At 44.4% G+C, this 19575-nt stretch overlaps 1 protein-coding gene across 5 annotated transcripts in view; it reads left to right on the plus strand.

The window, feature by feature from the left end:
- Positions 1 to 19575, plus strand: part of ATF6 (activating transcription factor 6) — a 347497-nt gene that overhangs the window by 183130 nt on the left and 144792 nt on the right. For 4 of the 5 annotated variants that reach the window (XM_030573857.1, XM_030573860.1, XM_030573861.1 and 1 more), the window contains 2 exons: positions 5341 to 5405; positions 17740 to 17854. In XM_030573857.1, coding sequence (XP_030429717.1) covers positions 5341 to 5405; positions 17740 to 17854 — 180 coding nt within the window. The remainder of the gene's footprint in view (positions 1 to 5340; positions 5406 to 17739; positions 17855 to 19575) is intronic. The other variant, XM_030573858.1, reaches the window with a different exon arrangement.

Here is a 19575-nt window from a genome sequence, read left to right on the forward strand (position 1 = left end):
CAAGCCAGCTGTCAAGCATTGGGACAGTTGATAAATGAACAAAAATCAACGTTGGTACAGGTGCAGAGGACAGAATTTATCGGAGCAGTACTCGACTCTACCTGAGCCAGGGTGTTCCTGCCAGAGGCCAGGTTAAGGGCGATGTCAGATCTGATAACCCAGGTCACTGCCCACTCACCACAGCCCGAGACTTACATTGTCCAGAGCGAGAGACTTCGCCTCCGACCTCTCCAGATGTGGCTGGCATCTGTCTACTCCCCTGCCAGACATGACCTGGACAAACTTCTCATGATCCTGCCATGTGTACTCACCTCCCTGCAGTGATGTTCCAACATGAACCTGGTGTTGGAAGGTGTGTTGTTTATTAATCTGTGGCCCACAGTGTCCCTAATTTTGGATGCATCCACCCTTGGTTGGAGAGCACACCTCGGTACACTTAAAACTCAGGGGCTATGGTCTCAAGAGGAGCTGTTATTGCACATAAATGTCAGAGAGCTCAGGGCTATCCAGCTGGCTTGCAAAGTGTTCCTTCCCCATCTGTCCAGTTGTGTGGTGCAGGTGTTGACAGATAACACAGCCTCCATGTTCTATGTCAGCATACAGGGAGGAGCTCAATCATTGGCCCTTTGTCAGGAAGCGCATCGGCTGTGGGACTTCTGTATCCAACATACTATCCACCTGGAAGCCTCGCACCTCCTGGGCATCAGGAACAAGCTGGCGGATCACCATAGCAGGTCCTTTTTGTCTCACCATGAGTGATCTCTCCAGTCAGAGGTCCTCAGGATGCTCTTCCAGATGTGGGGAGCTCCCCCCAGTGAACCTGTTTGCCACCAAACAGAAAATGTCACCAGTTCTGCTTTCTGCAAGGCCTTGACAATGGATCACTATCCAATGCCGCCTCCTATCATGGTCAGGCAACCTGATGTATACCTTCCCACTAGTCCCACTGATCAGCAAGGTCCTCTTGAAGATCAAGAGGGACAAGGCGCGAGTCATTATGATCACCCCCGTTTGGCCTTGCCAGTATTGGTTTAGCACTCTTATGGACTTAGCAGTGGCAGCCCTGTGGACACTTCCCAGCCACCTGGACCTGCTCTCTCAGAATCACGGATGATTACTATAACCGAACCTCTCTTCTCTCTGTCTCACAGTGTGGTTGCTGAATGTCTGAACCCTGAGGAACAAGCCTGCTCTAGTCAGTTGCAGCAGGTCCTCTGGGAGAGCAGAAAGCCCTCTACCAGGGCAACATACCTGGCAAAGTGGAAGCGCTTCTCCTGATGGGCGTTGGAGCGGAATCTCTCTCCAATCCAGTTGTCTCTACAATCCATCCTAGATTACCTGCTTCACTTAAAGCACCAGGGCCTTGCATGTTCATTGATCAAGGCCATATCAGCCTTAGTGGCCATATCAGCCTTCCACCCTCATGTCCAGGGGTAGATCGGTATTCTCGCACGAGATGATCAGGTTCATGAATGGCTTTGAAAGACTTTTTCCACTGGTTTGGGACCCAATTCCCCAGTGGGATCTCAACCTAGTCCTCTCCAGACTGACATGCCCTCCCTTCAAATCTCTGGCTTCCTGCTCCCTTTCACACCTGTCATGGAAGGTTGCATTCCTTGTAGCTATTACCATGGTGAGGTAAGTCTCAGAGATTAAAGCCCTCACATCAGAGCTGCTGTACACAGTGTTCTACAAGGATAAGGTCCAACTGCATCCCTATCCAGCCTTCCTGCCAAAAGTGGTGTCACAATTCCATGTTAACCGGGATATCTTCCTCCCGGTGTTCTGTCCAAAGCCTCACACATCCAACAAGGAGAGGCATCTGCACACCCTTGATGTCAGGCATGCCTTGGCTTTCTACCTGGAGTGCACCAAGCCCTTCCACAGATCTACTGAACTCTTCATTGTGGTGGCTGACAGGATGAAGGACCTCCTGATGTCTTCTCAGAGGATTTTGGCTTGGATCATCACCTGTATCTGCACTTGTCACCGATAGTGATGGCTCTTTCCTCAAGGGCTATCCAGGACATCTATAGAGCCACAGTGTTGTCATTGGTACACACATTAACAACACACTATGCCATCACCCAGCAGGCCTGAGATGATGCTGGCTTTGGCAGAGCCATGTTCATGAACTCCTATCTGCCTCAAGAGGTACTACTTGGGAGTCACCTACAATGGAATGGACTTGAGCAAGCACTTGAAGAAGAAAAGATGGCTACCTTTCATAACTGTTGTTCTTTGAGATATGTTGCTCATGTCCATTCCATGACCTACTCTCCTTCCCCTCTGGTGGAGTTCTGGGAAGAAGGAACTGAAGGGGGGGGCAGCAGTGTCCCTAATACTAGCACATATGTGTGCTACTCCAGAAGGTGCCAGAGCTGGTCCCCTACGGATACCACTGAGGGAAAAACTACCGGCACCAGTGCATGTACACACACCTACAATGGAATGTAGATGAGAAACACATCTTGAAGAACAAAAGTTGCAAAAGTTACCCTCTTTTTCTCGTTCCTACGCATGTGACCTTGCATTTGACTGTATCAAAACATGTTTTGTTTGATTGGGCCTGGCTTACCCAGCAATCAAGGTTACACTCTATCAGTGACCTCTTGCTGTCGTTATTTACCACCTCACCCAGCTTTGTGTCATCTGCAAACTTTATCAGCAATAAGCTTATACTTTATTCCAGAATATGGATAAAAATACTGAGCAGCATAGGGTTGAGAACCAATTCAAACAGGATCCCTCTGCAAACACAACTGACTGATATTTCCCCAGTAATAATGAAGGGCCAGATCCTAAGGTGGTGAAACTTGGCTCTGTCTAAGACAATGTGTCCACATCAGTTTACACCAGTTTGTTGTGGTTAAGAAGCAGGGTTCCTCCGTCTCCAAGTCCATGAGAGGCCACCCTGCCTCACTACATCCCAGCATGTCTCCTACCGTGGGGAATTAGTGGGACGACAAGAGTCTATAGCTTCAATCTATGTTCAGGGGGCTGAGCAACAGACACAGGTAGCCCAGGCCCTTAGTCAGGACAGGGTAATGAGTCTATAGCTCAGGCCTGTGGTCAGGGCTGAGCAACACTGGAGTTAGCTAGCTCCGGGCCCTCAGTCAGGCAGGGCAATCAAGGTCTATGGCTCGAGCCTGTGTTCAGGGCCAAGCAGCAATGGGTTCAGGCATCCTATCTCCTGTGGATGGCCAACAAACACTGGCCTCTTGGCCGAGAAAAGGGGAGAGTGCCACCCTAGAGTTGGGGACGATGCAGGCCCACCCACTTCACTGCGTCCTGGCCCAGGGCCCTAAAAATGGAAGAGTGGTCTGCCACAGGGTCAGCAGGGATCCTGACTGCAACATGCTGACCTAAGCTCAGGTAGTGCTGCAGCCAGACTAGGGTTGGCTGCCCCTAGGCTACTTCCTAACTCCCCCTTGGGTTATACCTGGGACTGTAAAGGGCTCTTCAGATTGTCAGGGTAGAAGGCTTGTGGCAGTCCTGGCAACTTTTCCGTGGGCTGGGCAACATTCGGCTCCAGCAGCCCCAGGCAGTCCTCAGCTCCCTAGGGGCCTTCAGCAGTCTCCCAGCTGGAGAGCGAGCAGGAGGCGACTGTTTCCTCCAGCAGCTGCAGCCCAACGGAGCTCCCAGACCCGCCTTTTCTACTTCCTGTCCCGTCCACTGACTTCCAGCAAGAGGGGTGAGAACAGCCTGACTCCGTCCACCAGGGTTCAGTGAGGGTTTCCTCCCACTGAGGGTCCATGGGAGGCCACCCTGCCTCACTACACAGCTGAAGAACTGCACTGTGTTTTGAGATCCATCAGTTAGTAGTATTTGATCCATTTAATAGGTACCATATTGATTTTTATACTATTATTTTTAATTAGAATGTTGTGTTGGCTATTTCTGCAGCAGTTAAATCATTCTGCAGTGGAAAAGATTTTGGCTCCTATACAGGGTCTTTCATTCTTGAGGCATCTAATTAGATACTGCTAATGGAGTAGGTGCTGGGAACACTGCAGCCGTCATGTGTTCACAGTAGCTTGCACACAGACTTTCAGCATTAGCATCTGTTTTATGAGACGATGGAACTTTAGTCAATGTGTCATGCTTTATACACTATATTTGTTAAAGTTCTCTTGAGCTTTACATTTTACCGGTGATACCCACCTGCGACTGACAGAAAGCAGTGGGCTTAACAATTCTTCTTCCCAAAATGGCACTTCTTAAAGTGAAGCAACCATTTTCTCCCCTTCCCCCTAAGTAATTTATAGCCTTTGTCAAGGTTTCTTTCCCCACTCTGAACTTTAGGGTACAGATGTGGGGGACCTGCATGGACACTTCTAAGCTTAATTACTAGCTTAGATCTGGTAACCTTGCCACCACTCGGAATTTCAGTGTCTGGGGCACTCTCTGTTTCCCCCTGGGTTGCCTTGAGGGACTTCACCAATTCCCTGGTGAACACAGATCCAAACCCCTTGGCTCTTAAAACAGGGAGAAATTAACCATTCCCCTCCTTTCCCCCCCACCAATCCCCGGTGAGTCCAGATCCAATCCCCTTGGATCTTAAAACAAGGAGAAATTAGCTATCCCCCCTCTTTTCCCCCCACCAATCCCTGGTGAGTCCAGATCCAATCCCCTTGGATCTTAAAACAAGGAAAAATCAATCAGGTTCTTAAAAAGAAAGCTTTTAATCAAAGAAAGAAAAGGTAAAAATTATCTCTGTAAAATCAGGATGGAAAATGCTTTACAGGGTAATCAGATTCCTATAGACCAGAGGGACCCCTCCTAGCCTTAGGTTCAAAGTTGCAGGAAACAGAGGTAAAATCCTTCCAGCAAAAAGAAACATTTACAAGTTGAGAAAACTAACATAAGACTAACACGCCTTGCCTGGCTAATTACTTACAAGTTTGAAACATGAGAGACTGATTCAGAAAGATTTGGAGAGCCTGGATTGATGTCCCGTCCCTCTCAGTCCCGAGAGCGAACAACAATAACAAAAAGTACGAACAAAGACTTCCCTCCACCAAGATTTGAAAGTATCTTGTCCCCCTCTTGGTCCTCTGGTCAAGTGTCAGCCAGGTTTACTGAGCTTCTTAACCCTTTACAGGTAAAAGAGACATTAACCCTTAACTATCTGTTTATGACAGCCTTATTGTCAGACTTGGGCATAAACCCAGCTGTTGGACTTGAATCTGTGATCACCTGTCTCAGATTTGTGATGCAAAGTAATTCGTACTCACCAGTTGTTGGCGATCTGGTTTCATGTACAGTATAATGTTGAATTCAGTGAGACTGTTTGTTGATTTCCCTTTTGTGTGATGTGATTTATTTTTCCCTTTTCAGAGCTCTACAGGGGAGAATGCAGATTCTCAGCTGATCGCCATGCCAAACACAGACCCCAGCATCAGGTAAGGTAGGACAAATCCTGTTCATCTGGATTAGCGGTGTTTAGATATTCTGTTTGGTTACACTTACCTGTTCTCTCACCCACCTCTGAATACTCCATCTGGCTCTCATAATTTGCCTCAGACTTCATCTACCTCTGCTGGCCAAACTACTGACCCTTATTAAACTAGTGTATTTGAATCTTTCTGTTCACTCTCTGGGGCGTTTAAGTTGGAGAGACCCTAGTGTTATGGCTCTTTCTTCTTTTCCTCTAAGGTTTCTATGAATGATTCTTGGAGTCCTCCTCTCGCTCCACTGAGTCCCCTCCTAAGAAGAGAGAACCTTCAGAAAAAACCATAGGGCTGGTCTCGGTGAGAAGTCCATCCATTAATCCAGTCCCCAAGCTAGGAAGATGCCTGGAGTACTCTCCAGGAATATTCAAGTGCTCAAGAAGGCTACAAAGTGTAGTAGCTCCAATAAGGGAAGGGTTTCTTCTCTTTGAGAGCATTTCAGGTACCCTCATCATGAGAGAGAAGGCTTCTATGCTAAAGCCAAGAAAACCTAAAACAGACAAATAGCTCTCTCATCTCCTACTGATCTTCCCTACCCACTCTCCTTTGGAGGAAGGGGAGTTTTAAACATCTCCTTTGCAGGATCCAAGACAGTGAGACCAAAAGCAAATTGACAAAAAGAAAACATGTTTTATTGGACCAAAAAGATATTGTCTCATCCACCTTGTCTCTCTAATATCCTGGGAGACTGCAAAAAGAAAGAAAGAAAATATCCTTTTTAAGAAGGCCTCAAAACCAAACCCAGCCAGCAGAGTTTCTGATTGTAGAAAGAAGGCAGGCTTTCTCCTTTTCCCTTAGGTCAGGGAAGGAGCCACTTCACCCAGTTCATAAGGCCTTTACCTCAGAGCCTTGAGTCTGAGCAGGCAAAGTCTCTGGAACTAATATCAGGCTTATTGATTAAAAGAATAGCCAGTTGACCAACTACACTTGTATTTTGTTATGAAAAATGTTCAAGAGACCAAACAAGCAAACTTAGCCAATTTTGTTGCTAAAAGTAAACTGCAGTACAGTATAGGAAAGAAAAAGTTACTATATTACTGATCCTTCTGGGCAAGTGTTTCTCAAAGAGTGCCAGTTCACATTACACAGAAGATGTGCTCCCTAAATAGTCCCCTAAACTGCCTATATTTACAGTAGACCTGATTATAAGTTAAAAGCACTCTATACGTCACCCAAGACTAATCTTCACCAATCAGCTTGTTAGCTTCTTTTTCTGGTACCATGGCATACCCCTTATCTCTTGTTTTTGAATACATCATTCCAAACCAGTTGGGCCATGAAGGCACTCCTTACCTGTACCAGGTAGAACATAAGAACAGCCATTACTAGTTCAGGCCAATGGTCAATTTAGCCCAGTATCCTGTCTTCCAACAGTGGCCCATACAAGATGCTTCAGAGGGACTGAACAGAACAGTGATCCATCCTCTTGTTGTCCACCCCCAGCTTCTTGAAGTCAAAAGCTTGGGACACCCAGGAAATGAGGTTGCATCCCTGACCATCTTGGCTAATAGCCTTCATGAACTTATCTAATTTTTTTTTAACCCCGTTGTTTTTTTGGCTTTTACAACATCCCCAGGCAATGAGTGCCACAGATTGTTATGTGAAGAAGTACTTCCTTATGTTTATTTAAAATTTGCTGGTTACTAAATTCATTGGGTGACCCCTGGTTCTTGTTACGTGAAGGAGTAAATAAATCTTCTTTATTCATTTTGTCCACGCCATTCATGATTTTATAGACCTCTGTCATATCCTCCCTTAGTTGTCGTCTTCCAAGCTGAACATTCCCAGTCTTTTTAATCTCTCCTCTTATGGAAACTGTTCCATATCCCTACTCATTTTTGTTGCTCTTCTTTTTGTATTTATCGACATTGAATATCATCTGTCATTTTGTTGCCCATTGACCCATTTTTTGGAAATCCCTTTGTAACTCTTTGTAACGCTTTGGACTTAAATATCTTGAATAGAGTCATAGGACTGGATGTGACCTTGAGAGGTCATCTAGTCCAGTCCTCTGCACTCATGGCAGGACTAAATATTATCTAGACCATCCCTGACAGGTGTTTGTCTAACCTGCTCTTAAAAATCTCCAATGATGGAGATTCCACTGTGACACTCTATACCCCAGGGAAGTGCTTTGTAATCCCCATATTCCTCATCTATATATAATTGTGATATTGCATATAAAGCATGCCATGTGAGGTATCAGGGGAAAGGTTATGATCTGCTGAAACCCATTGTCCCATCTGGACATGTGTATCATTAAGGCATATAAAATTATAAGAATTGTGTTGTATAGTTTTCATTAAAATATACTGTGGGTTTGGAAAGCACCCAGATACTAGCTCTCCAGAGACAATGACAAGGGAGGTAACCAATGCCGGGTGGGTGCTGACCAGACACCAACAGCTATTGTCCAGGAGAGGAATTACAATTCTCACTCACAGGAAACACACGGGGGTCTTGCTTCATGTTGTGACTCAGCAGTGCTCACCAGACATGCCTGGACTTATGTTCCCCAAGCACACAGACTAAGGATATAAAACTGAACACAGTGGCCCCTTGCTTCACCTTTTCTCCTTCCTCACCTATGCTGAAAACAACAAAGATGCTCAGAAGACTCCAACAGAGGAGACTGGCCCAGGTTTCAAGCATAACACCTGTGTCCTATGAACTACAATATCCGGTGGGGTGAGAAAACCGCTTAATCTAGATGTTGCTCAGCCTAATAGGGTTGAGAGTTTAGACTGCGTGCTTGTATTTTATTTCTTTTGGTGACTGACTCAGACTTCTTGCCTATCACTTATAATCACTTAAAATCTAGCTTTTGTAATCAATAAACTTCTTTTACTGTTTATCTTTAGCAGTGAGTTTGCCTGAAGTATTTGATAAATCTGCTCAGGTTTACAGAGGCTGGTGTATGTCCACTTTCCATTGATGAAGTGGTGAACCAGTCAATAAATTTGCAGTGCTCGTCTTGAGCAGTGCAAGACAGTGTATTCCTGGGGTAGAAGATTGGGAGCTAGGGGGATTTGGCTGGTGCCTTTCTCTGTGTGATTCATGAATGGTTCTGGGAGCATTCATGCAATCTAGCTGGGTTTGGGGCTCCACATGCAGTTGTGCTGAATGATAACAGCACCTAGAGGGGTTTGCTACTAGTCACTAGCAAAGCATTGTGGGAGACAGCCCAAGTTGTAGAATTAAGGGGGCACAGTGGTTCCACTATCCCAGGCTACGCCTTTGAGATCCCGTCACATACACTACCTCCGTAGGCAGTTTATTCCAACCTAAACTGACCTTGCTGCAGTTTAAGCTGATAATTTTCTATTGTCTGCAAATTTTGCCACCTCACTTTTTAGCCCTTTTTCCAGATCATTTGTGAATATGTTGAACAGTGCAGGTCCCTGTACAGATTGCTGGGAGACACTGCTATTGACTACTCTCCGTTTGAAAGCTGGCCATTTATTCCTACCCTTTGTTTCCTGTCTTTTAACCAATTACTGATCTGTGAGAGTTTCTTTCCTCTTATCCCATGATTGCCTACTTTGCTTGAGAGCATTTAGTGAGGGACCTTGTCAAAGGTTTTCTGAAAGTCTAAATATACTATATCCCTTGGCTTTCTGTTGTCCAGATGTTTGTATACCCTCTCAGTAAATTCTAATAGATTGATAAGGCATGAGTTCCCTTTATAAAAACCATGTTGACTCTTCCTCAGCAAATCGTGTTCATCAATGTGTCTGAAAATTCTGGGTTATTTTTTTTTACTATAGTTTTAGCCAGTTTGCCTGGTACTGAGGTTAGGCTTACGGGTCTGTAATTGCCAGGATCACCTCTGGAGCCTTTTTTCAAAATTGTCATCACATTAACTATCCTCCAGTCATCTGGTACAGAAGCTGATTTAAGCGATAAGTTACACACCACAGTCAGTTGTTCTGCATTTTCACATGAGTTCCTTCAGAACTCTTGGGTGAATACCATCTGGTCCTGGTGACTTATTACTCTTTATCAATTTTTTCCAAAGCCTCAGTCTGAGACAGTTCCTCAGATGTGTCACCTAAAAAGAATGGCTCAGGTGTGGGAATCTCCCTCATATTCTCTGCAGTGAAGACCGATGCAAAAAATTCATTTAGTTTCTCTGCAATGGCCTTCTTTTCCTTGAGTGCTCCTTTAGCACCTCGATCATCCAGTGGCCCTATTGATTGTTTAGCAGGTTTCCTACTTCTTACATACTTAAATTTTTTTGCTATTAGTTTTTGAGTCTTTGGCTAGCTGCTCTTCAAATTCTTTCTTGATCTGCCTTCTATTTTCTATTTTAAGTGGGATTTAACTTCCAATTTTTAAAGATGCTTTTTTGCCTCTACCCTCTTCTTTTACTAACTTTTTAACTGACTTTTTCATTTTTGTGTAGTTCCCTTTTCTGAAGGAAACACTTATGTATCTTGATTTTGACAGGGTTTATATTTGCTAGTGCCAAATGCTGTGTTTAGCTTTGGAAGGTATTATGGGAAGTATCACTGTTGATAGAAGTGAGCAAGAGTGAACTTAACTTTGTGCTAACATTCATATATAATGTTAATGTGAGTGTAATACTGTGATGAAGTGGGAATTTTCTGTAATATTTTTGTCACTCTATGTGTGCCTCAGTTTCACCTATATTTTGCATTGCTCCCCAGTGGGGACAAGAGAACTAAGTTTGAAACTGCCTGAAGTCATTTGCATAGGAAGAAGGAGGTGGCATTACCACCTCATTAGGCAAGAAGGAAGATATATTAATTGGTATTACTTCCTCGTCTACTCACCTTTCTCAAAAGATGCTGCTCCAAAGCTGGGGGTGTAGCCCTGATGCTGTGGATCTATGACAGTTGAGATGCTGAATCAACCCATAGTATTTTGCAATAACTGACTTGCAGCAGTAGAAACAAGGCTAGTCAAAAGAAACATCAAGAAAATGGTGTGTAACCACCACTGTGAGACGGTCATCATAAACCCATGCAAGGAGAGAGGGTTAAGTGTTGGGGAGTTCAACAAGGCACAGCTTATTGCACGGCTGGAGAAGGATGATTGGACCAAGAAGTTGTTTCCAGACACAGGCAGGGTTCCCAGAGAATCAGAGAATGACACAGGCAGCATCAAGGCATCCTCAAGACCTGGTTCTCCAATCAGCACGGTGTCCTCACAACCCAATTGCCCTAGAATAGATTAGAAGTAGTGGGAGTTGGAGCTAAGAGCAAACAAGCTAGCAGATCGTGAGAGGCAGCAAAAATATGAAGAATGGTGAAAACATCAGGCGAAACAATGAAAGCATGACCCTGAGATGGAGAAGCAGAGGAGCAAGAGGTCCCATAGAGGGGTAAGTGGTGAAAGATCCCAGGATGCTAGTTCTCAGGGAGCCTAGACACCAAATTCTTGCCCCAGTTTGAGGAGGCAGGTGGAGATATAGATGCCTACCTCACTGCCTTTCAGAAGGCTTACAACCTGACTCCCTTACTTAGTTCCAAAGCTATAGAGGCATACAGCCAGATGGGCACAGTTGAGGGAGACTATCAACAGTTCAAAAAGGTGTTACTGCTTAAGTTTGCATTAACACCTGAGGCTTATAAGAAAGTGTTTCAGGGTGTGCAAAGGACCTACGGTGTAATATATATGGAAGCCACTATGCTGATGGGAGTATATCTTCACAAATGAAATCATAGAATCATAGAATATCAGGGTTGGAAGGGACCTCAGGAGGTCATCTAGTCCAACCCCCTGCTCAAAATGAGACCAGTCCTCAACTAAATCATCCCAGCCAGGGCTTTGTCAAGCCTGACCCTAAAAACCTCTAAGGAAGGAGATGCCACCACCTCCCTAGGTAACCCATTCCAGTGCTTCACCATCCTCCTAGTGAAAAAGTTTTTCCTAATATCTAACCTAAACCTCCTCCACTGCAACTTGAGACCATTACTCCTTGTTCTCTCATCTGCTACCACTGAGAACAGTCTAGATTCATCATCTTTGGAACCCCCTTTCAGGTAATTGAAAGCAGCTATCAAATCCCCCCTCATTCTTCTCTTCTGCAGACTAAACAATCCAAGTTCCCTCAGCATCTCCTCATAAGTCATGTGCTCCAGCCCTCTAATCATTTTTGTTGCCCCCTGCTGGACTCTTTCCAATTTTTCTACATCCTTTTTGTAGAATGGGGCCCAAAACTGGACACAGTGCTCCAGATGAGGCCTCACCAATGCCGAATAGAGGGCAATGATCATGTCCCTCAATCTGATCATGTCCCTACTTATACATCCCCAAATGCCGTTAGCCTTCTTGGCAACAAGGGCACACTATTGACTCCTATCCAGCTTCTCATCCACTGTAACCCCTAGGTCTTTTTCTGCAGAACTGCTGCCTAGCCACTCGGTCTCTAGTCTGTAGCAATGCATGGGATTCTTTTGTCCTAAGTGCAAGACTCTGCACTTGTCCTTGTTGAAGCTCATCAGATTTTTTTTGACCCAATCCTCTAATTTGTCTAGGTCCCTCTGTATCCTATCCCTACCCTCTAGCGTACCTACCACTCCTCTAAGTTTAGTGTCATCTGCAAACTTGCTGAGGGTGCAATCCACACCATCCTCCAGATCATTAATGAAGATATTAAACAAAATCGGCCCCAGGACCGACACTTGGGGCGCTCCACTTGATACCAGCTGCCAACTAGACAGGGAGCTACTGAGCAGTACCCATTGAGCCTGATGGGATAAGGGTGCAGGTGGAGGATTTGTATAAATCCTTGACAAAGCCCTGGCTAAGATTATTTAGTTGGTGTTGGTCCTGCTTTGAGCAGGGGTTTGGACTAGATGACCTCCTGAGGTCTCTTCCAACCATAATCTTCTGTGATTCTATGATTCAGTGTTGGTGAAGTTGGAAAACTCAGAGATGTGTTCCCATGAGCTAAAAATGTAGTTAGTGGACAGGAAGACTAAGGGGCTATGTAATGCAAGCTCATTGGGAGATGGACAGCTGGTCTGAGTATGAAAAGAGATCCAACGGGAACTGGCCTAGGCATCAGTCCTGGGACTGGGAACCAGTAGAGGTACCCAAGAAGTGGGATTCAGGTAAACCCACAGTGGGGGGAGCAGCTGACCCAGGTAGCCCCTGCTAAGAGATTGTAGAGACCTGAGATGCAACATTTGTAGAAAACAGGGCATAATGCCTAAGGATTGATGAAGTAAGGTTTGCCCAGGACAGAGAGACACACTCATATTCTGTGGAGCCAAGAAAGCAGCCAACAGTTCAGGCTCAGATTGTGAATTATGTGACAGAATTTTTGAAAGGGAAGATAAGAAACAGCTCTGAACTGTGGATTGGAAATGGTAAATTGACTGATTAGAAACTGTGCTATAAGAATCATGGAAGTGCCCGGTAGAACAGTTACCAACGTGATGAGAAATATGCTGGATCATCTATGGATAACAATTGTGGGTTTGAACTTCTTTGGGTCACTGAGTAAAATGACCCTGCTTAGTTTGCTGCCAAAGAAGGAAGAGATATGAGAAAGTGGGAATTTTCTGTATTATTTTTATGACGTCTGTGTGTGCCTCGGTTTCCCTGATATTTTGCATGAATACCTTGTGGGGAAAAAAGGACTAAGTTTGCTCTCAGGGCAGGCTGAGAGATATACATGTATGTGTGTCACCTAGCTGTCTGAGCCAAAATGGGTCATTAAAAAAGACCAGCCGAGGCCCATTCTGAGAAGACAGTGGAAAACCCAATCACCAGGACATTGACACCTAGCATCCAGCGAACCAGTAGAGAAGGGATTTTCCTCACCTCTCAGCAGAGAAGCTGAGCATAGAGCCCAGCTTGAGAACAAAGGATTGAAAGGTGTGAGGTGGGGGATAAGTGTTGGATTCTGGAGGAAGTTCTCGCTTGGGAACTAAGACGATGATACGGAGAGCAAAACACAGAGCCTGAACACGAGTGCACTACAGCTTTGCTGGGCTCTGGGCTGACCAGAATGGACAATGCTTTAGCCTTTATTTCTCTGTGCTAACCAATGGGCATCCTGTGCTGTGTTCTAATGGAGTAATACAGGCTACTGTTTGACAGTGTTGTTTGAGTCACTGCAAATATTTGCTGAGGTGCATTAATCCCTGAAGAGTGGACAAGTCTCAAGCAGGAGTCTGTCTTAGACTTGCTGAACAAAGCTCACGGGTGAAGCAGGAGGGCTGAAGCCCAGAGGTTCAGTCAAGGAGGCATTGAGGCCACTGTTGTCTTAACAGGCTAGCGATCCGGAGTCCAAGGGGTTCTGCAACCCATAGCAGCCAGCATGGCTTCTGGTCTCTTCTCTCTCTCTCCTGTTCATATAGCCTCACCCCAGAGAGGGCTCCCTGATTGTACCCAAGCTGTTTGGGCTGTAAGCGCCAGACTGTCCCTTAAAGGGGCACCCCACCATAACGCCCAAGGAAGGGATGGAGGAATGAGACCCAGTGGACTAGTCCCTCTTGAATTCTTGAAAGTGATGTTTAAAAGAGTCTCCATTACGCTAGGACTCTAAGCCTAGCAGACAAAGGAGAACAAGAAAGGTCAGAATGGATGTGTGGCAGGGCAGCAGTAAAACCCCTTTAAAGCCCTGCCAAAATGCTGGCTACAGCCTGCTCTCTGGCCAGTAGGCCAGGTGTAGAGATGCAGGTACTCAGCAGGGAGCCCAACTGCAAGCCCTAACGAGGGCTGGCTCAGACAAACATGCTGGGCTAAGTAGCGACAGCTGGGCTGGGGCAGGAGAAGGCTATAAAAGCCCTGGGCAAATCTCAGTGAGGAGGCTAGCCTGGGAGGATACAGGAGGGCAATATCTAAGTCTCCTTGCCAATAAGGAAGACTCAAGGGCCAGGAGACCCTGGGAAGGGTCTGTGGGGCACTAACTGTTGGGGGATCTGGGAACTGCATAAGCACTGTAAATAAAGACAGTGGGGTGCTTCAACAAAAGAGAGTGTGAACACTCTTTATTAAACCAGCCGAAACACAGAATGCAGACACAAAAGTAGGAGAGCCTGCGCCAACCCTGTGACTGGAGGATGGACCTTTTGGGGGGGAAAGGCTCAAAATGAGACTAAGAAAACTATGTTCTTTCCCTTGCATTTCTTGTGGGAAAGCAGGATCAATCTGAATGGGAAGAGCCAGCTACAGACAGATATTCTGAAAAACAGGCTCCCAAATTCTGTCATTTCTCCTAAGATGAATAAGACTCTCCAAATTCCTTACACAGTAGACAAAGGCCTACTATTTTCCTGAACACCAAACCAACAGGCATATTGAGGCATCCTTCAGAAAATGTACGAAGCTTTAACTATTGTCCTTCAAGTATACATCTCTTCCGAGGCCCTCACAAGGCCATCTGGCTTAGACAAATGACTAGAATGAATCTAATAATGAGTCAAGTCTGTACTCCATAACATCTCCCTGGCAGCCTCTTATATATTGGAGCTTCCGAGGATGCTCTGAGAGCCTCATCCAGCAGTGGTGTTCAGGAGGTAGTTCTGCCTTTGTTCCTGGTAGTGAGTTAATCAAGAAATCCATGTCTTTTTTGTGGAGACCTTGTAGACACTGCCAAGCTGCCTTTTACCTTGGTCCTGACCTCTTCAGGAGATGTCCAGGGAAGGAGAAGTGTCAGAGTCACAGCAGTTCTATAAAGTGACTGTGTCCTAGAATTGGTAAGATCCCAAAGAGCAGGTTTCTCTTCTCTCAAGCCTCCAACAACCAGATGCACTGAGCCATACTGAATAAAATAAAGCTGCTGTCCCAGACAAGACAGTAAGAGGGAAGATGAGAATTTCCCTTGCTCTGCTCTTTATATTTGTATTGCCCAGGATGCACAGCCTGTGGGAAACTATAATATATCTAAAGTCTCTCTACAGATGCATGGAAAATTCTGAAGACTCCTGGTATGGAACCATGGAAGCCTTGTATGTGGATGGCCATATGACTTCCTGGCCTATCCAGATCAGGAACTTTCATTGCAGGTTCCTTCGTTTCTGCTACCAGGGGTGATGCTGGTCTCTGTCTCTCTCAGTCAGGGGATGGCTGCTTCTCCAAAGGAATTAATATGGAAAGAAGTGACTGAAAAGGGCCATACAGTCTGGTGGGAACCACGTGAATGTGAGCTCCCCCAGTGATGCTGTGGCTGAAATGACTAACATGATCAAAGGATGCATAGCCGGGGGAATATCAAGCAGGAGAAAGAGATGATTTATACCTCTGTATAGAACACTAGTGAGATGAGTAGTGGCATACTCCGTTCCCACTTTAAAAAGGAAGTTGCCAAATTGGAATGGATCCAGAGAAGAGCCACAATGATGATTCCAGGTCTGGAAGACCTGTCTTACAGTGAGAGACTGAAAAAGCTCAGTCTTTTCAGCTTGTTCAAGAGAAGGTTAAGCGGTGACTTGATGAGGATCTATAAGCACATACACAGGGGAAGGGATGTGTTAGATAATAAAGGGCTTTATGGATTTCCCCCCTCTTCCTCTACTACATGCTAGTAAAAGGTGTATTTGTGCAATCAGTACATACACCAATGTATCAGACTTTTCATCCCTTCATGGCATGGATTTATCATAAATACAGTTACCTTCTATGGTGGTGGTGGCCTGTGATGACTGAGAACACTGTAGATATTAAAAAGAAATGCTGCTTTCCTTTCAGTGTAAGGCCTGATTCAGTAAAAAGCAATGTGCAGGTTCTGAAAATTCCAGTGTTCTTGGCATTTGGATATACACCAAAGTCCTTGCCTTTGCTCTTGTTCAGCAGCCCTCACTGTGAACACTTAAATGCTGAAAGGCAGGGGGTCAATCCTCTGGGGTTACTTAGAATCTGCTATCTGTATTAGTGTGGTTCCAAAACCTCTACCAGCAGAGCTTTGGGAAGGCCCCATGGATTCTGCTGGTTTTGGATCAGAGGCTAATGAAGAGGTTGGTGCAGAGTTTGAAGAGTGTTTATTCTGTTTCTGATCCAGATTTAGTATGTTTTGTGAGGAAGTGCTGAACCTGTTTATTTTGAGGAATATATTTTCTCTTTTCAATGTGTTTTATTGTATAATATGTTTGTGATGTCTTTTATATGGTAAGACAGATACTATGTCTCAGTGCTAGTGTCATGGTCCTATTATGCTTGCTGCTTATTGCTATTTGATATTAATTATTATTATTATTTGCTTACACCTTCATTCCAATTGAAGGGGGGACCTCTCCCTTAATAGTCTAAAATGCTACCATTTCTTGCTTCTAGCTCCTATGTCAGCCCATCCTTCCCCCACTATCAAAAATAATATTTCTAAAGGTTTGTTTAAAAAAAACCAACATACCCTGCCTGGGAAATTAACCCCCACACCATGGACTTAATATGTTATGCCCACAGCACTTTCTTATCACCTAATCTTCAGCCAGCCCTATGACAGGGTGGGATCCTGCTAGGCTAGCAGTTGCAGTGCTGCTACCACAACAACAGTACAAACAGTTGCTAGCAGCAGGAGGTAGTGCCACATAGTATCACAGCAGAGAGACCACTTTGCAATGTGTTTGTGCCCTGAGTTGCATAAGTAGCACACTTTAGAAATATAAAACCAAACTAATCCATTGCTTCCATTGTACTTTAAACTGGGTCAGTAAAAGCAATGCCATCATCTGAAAATCCAAGACAATGGCATCTGCTTATTGACTGCAGTGCTGCTTTGTGCCAATGTGCTATGGTATTATCACAGCAAATACTGCCAGCAGGTGATGTGCCACTAAAGCAGAACTTCTTGAAAGTTAAGTTATGCTGAAATCCAATGAATTGTATAAATCAGCCCCTCAAATTAGAGAACATATTTACTTGTTAAAAATAAATTAGGGAAAACTTTTGGTAGCAACATGTCATGGGAGTTTCTCACTGTCCTACCAGAGCAGTTAGGCAGTGCTGTGAGAGTCAGGCAAGCAGATATTTTTGTTCAGAATATTTTAAACATGCTGAAGAGAACTCTCATCCCCAGACCCATGATAATATATAAATCTAAACTTGCAGAAGAGTAGTAGCTAGGATTCCTAAGTTCTGTTCTTATTCCTGCCGCGGGTTTACTCTTACCTAATGTTCATATAAATGTTCTTAGTGGCAGATTTTCAAGAGATTGGCATCCAGCAGCCCTTATTGTATGCCCACATGTTCGTACTCTCTATCACACAACTTCCAGATGACAATTGGAGCTGCTGCATGCTGAGCTCTTTGAAAATCTAGCCCTTAAAGATGGTTTCTCACTTAAGGTTCTTAACTCTCCTCTCTATTTCAGCAGGAACTCAGGGAATGAGCTTCAGATGTATTATGCCTCTCTGAGAAATTACCAAGACTTCTTTGAAGCTATTCACAGAAGAGGGGATACATTCTATGTGGTATCTTTTCGTCGGGTAAGTGCAACACACATTCAGTATTGAACTGGTAAATGGGGCAGTGATAAAGATCATGATGATTCAGCATTTGGTCCTTGAGTTAGGGGAGGAGTGCTAGTCCACAGTTGAAATTGAAGCTAGTTTACCTTTTTAAGTCTGATTTTTTTCAAAAATCTCTTGTTTTACTTTAAAAAAAAAATCTACCTGAAATTGCACATGCCACAATTCTTTTCAGGATAGAAGTTGTCTGGAAAGTCCGGGATGAATCACACAAAGAGTTTCAAAGATACAAAGCTTGATTTTTTTTCCTTGGTGTTCCCTTTTTTACAGATGTTTTCTAAACTGTTTTGGTTACTATATTTCCTAATTCATGTGGAAGATTCACTTCATCTCCAAGTGTCATTACTGACCGGAAGTGTCTTTCATGGGATTTGAGGAGATGCTTGCAGCAATTATGGAGTGGTCACTAATGAGATGAACCTAAGTGATGAATGGATATGGTTGTTTCACAGCTTCTAGTTGTTCTCAAGGTGTCACAACTGGGATACGGCTAGTCTTGTGTGGCTGAAATGATGGTATATTTCCATAGTTTAGACCTTTTTAGGAAGGTTATAGGGTGGCACTCTCATTTGGAATCCCAGACTTTCTATGGGTCTTGTGAAAACTGCAGCATTGTTTTCATGGTTTTTGGATAAAGCAAATGATGGATTTTTTTCTGTCTTAAATATTGGTTAATTTATTTATTTATTTTTGTCTATGGCTATTACTGAATAAATCTTGGTTGCAAACTTAGCCCAAAGGATTGCTTATATTGTGTCAGTGCAGGGAAGGTTTCCTCTCTTTTGAGGACTGCCAGTAAATCCATAGAATGTAGTTTAAATCTGGCATGCACTAGAACAGGATTGCACTGTTGCTAAACATTGATCCAGCCCCTGACTTATGCTGGGATCAGTTTAATTGTTAAGCATCAATCTTTCTTAAAAAGCCAGACATTTGTGAGAAGACTGACTGCTCTGCATTCCAGCTTGTGGTGGACGTTATCAGGTGATAGAGGAATAACTAGTCTTGTAAGTAAACTCAAAAGGTACCATTTCTGAGTTTCTAATGGGTTTGCTGTTACTGAAAGGCCAAGCCTGATCAGTGAGGTTAAAAATCAGATTGCAGATTCACTTATCTGCAATCTGATTAGTAACCACTAGTTCAAGGCTTCCCAGCTAGAGATTCATACCCTTCAAGGAGTAAGTAAATCACCAGTGGTAGTCCTTAGTATTTACCACATTTCAGTAAAAGCTGTTCACACAGTTCTCATTGGGCTGAATGTGACCTTTGCTATTTCACAGGCTTTCTGGGGGACAGCTATGCTCTTCTTCCAAGGGCTGTCATCCTGTTCACTTTTCCAGATGTTGTACTGCTGCTTCTGCTGATTGCAAAGGGAAGAGCAGAGAGGGCCATTTAGAGGGTAGGACCCATATAGCCAAACACAGGTAATATTAAACAAGAAGACATGTGCTAGAAGTATATTGAAAGCATATGTAGCACACATCTGTACCAAGGCTATTATTAAAGCCATCCAGGAGTGTCTGTATTGTCCATGTACCTCATTGCACTAAATCGTACAAGTGCTTTGGAATAGTGTGAACAAGCAACTGACTAGAGGATCCGTAAGGACTCGCTACTGCAAGGCATTGAGCATTCTTGTCCTGACACTGAATATTCAGCCTTTCCTAAAAAGGCTCTTT

The sequence above is a fragment of the Gopherus evgoodei genome, chromosome 8 (assembly GCF_007399415.2).
Source record: "Gopherus evgoodei ecotype Sinaloan lineage chromosome 8, rGopEvg1_v1.p, whole genome shotgun sequence".
Taxonomy (NCBI): domain Eukaryota; kingdom Metazoa; phylum Chordata; order Testudines; family Testudinidae; genus Gopherus; species Gopherus evgoodei.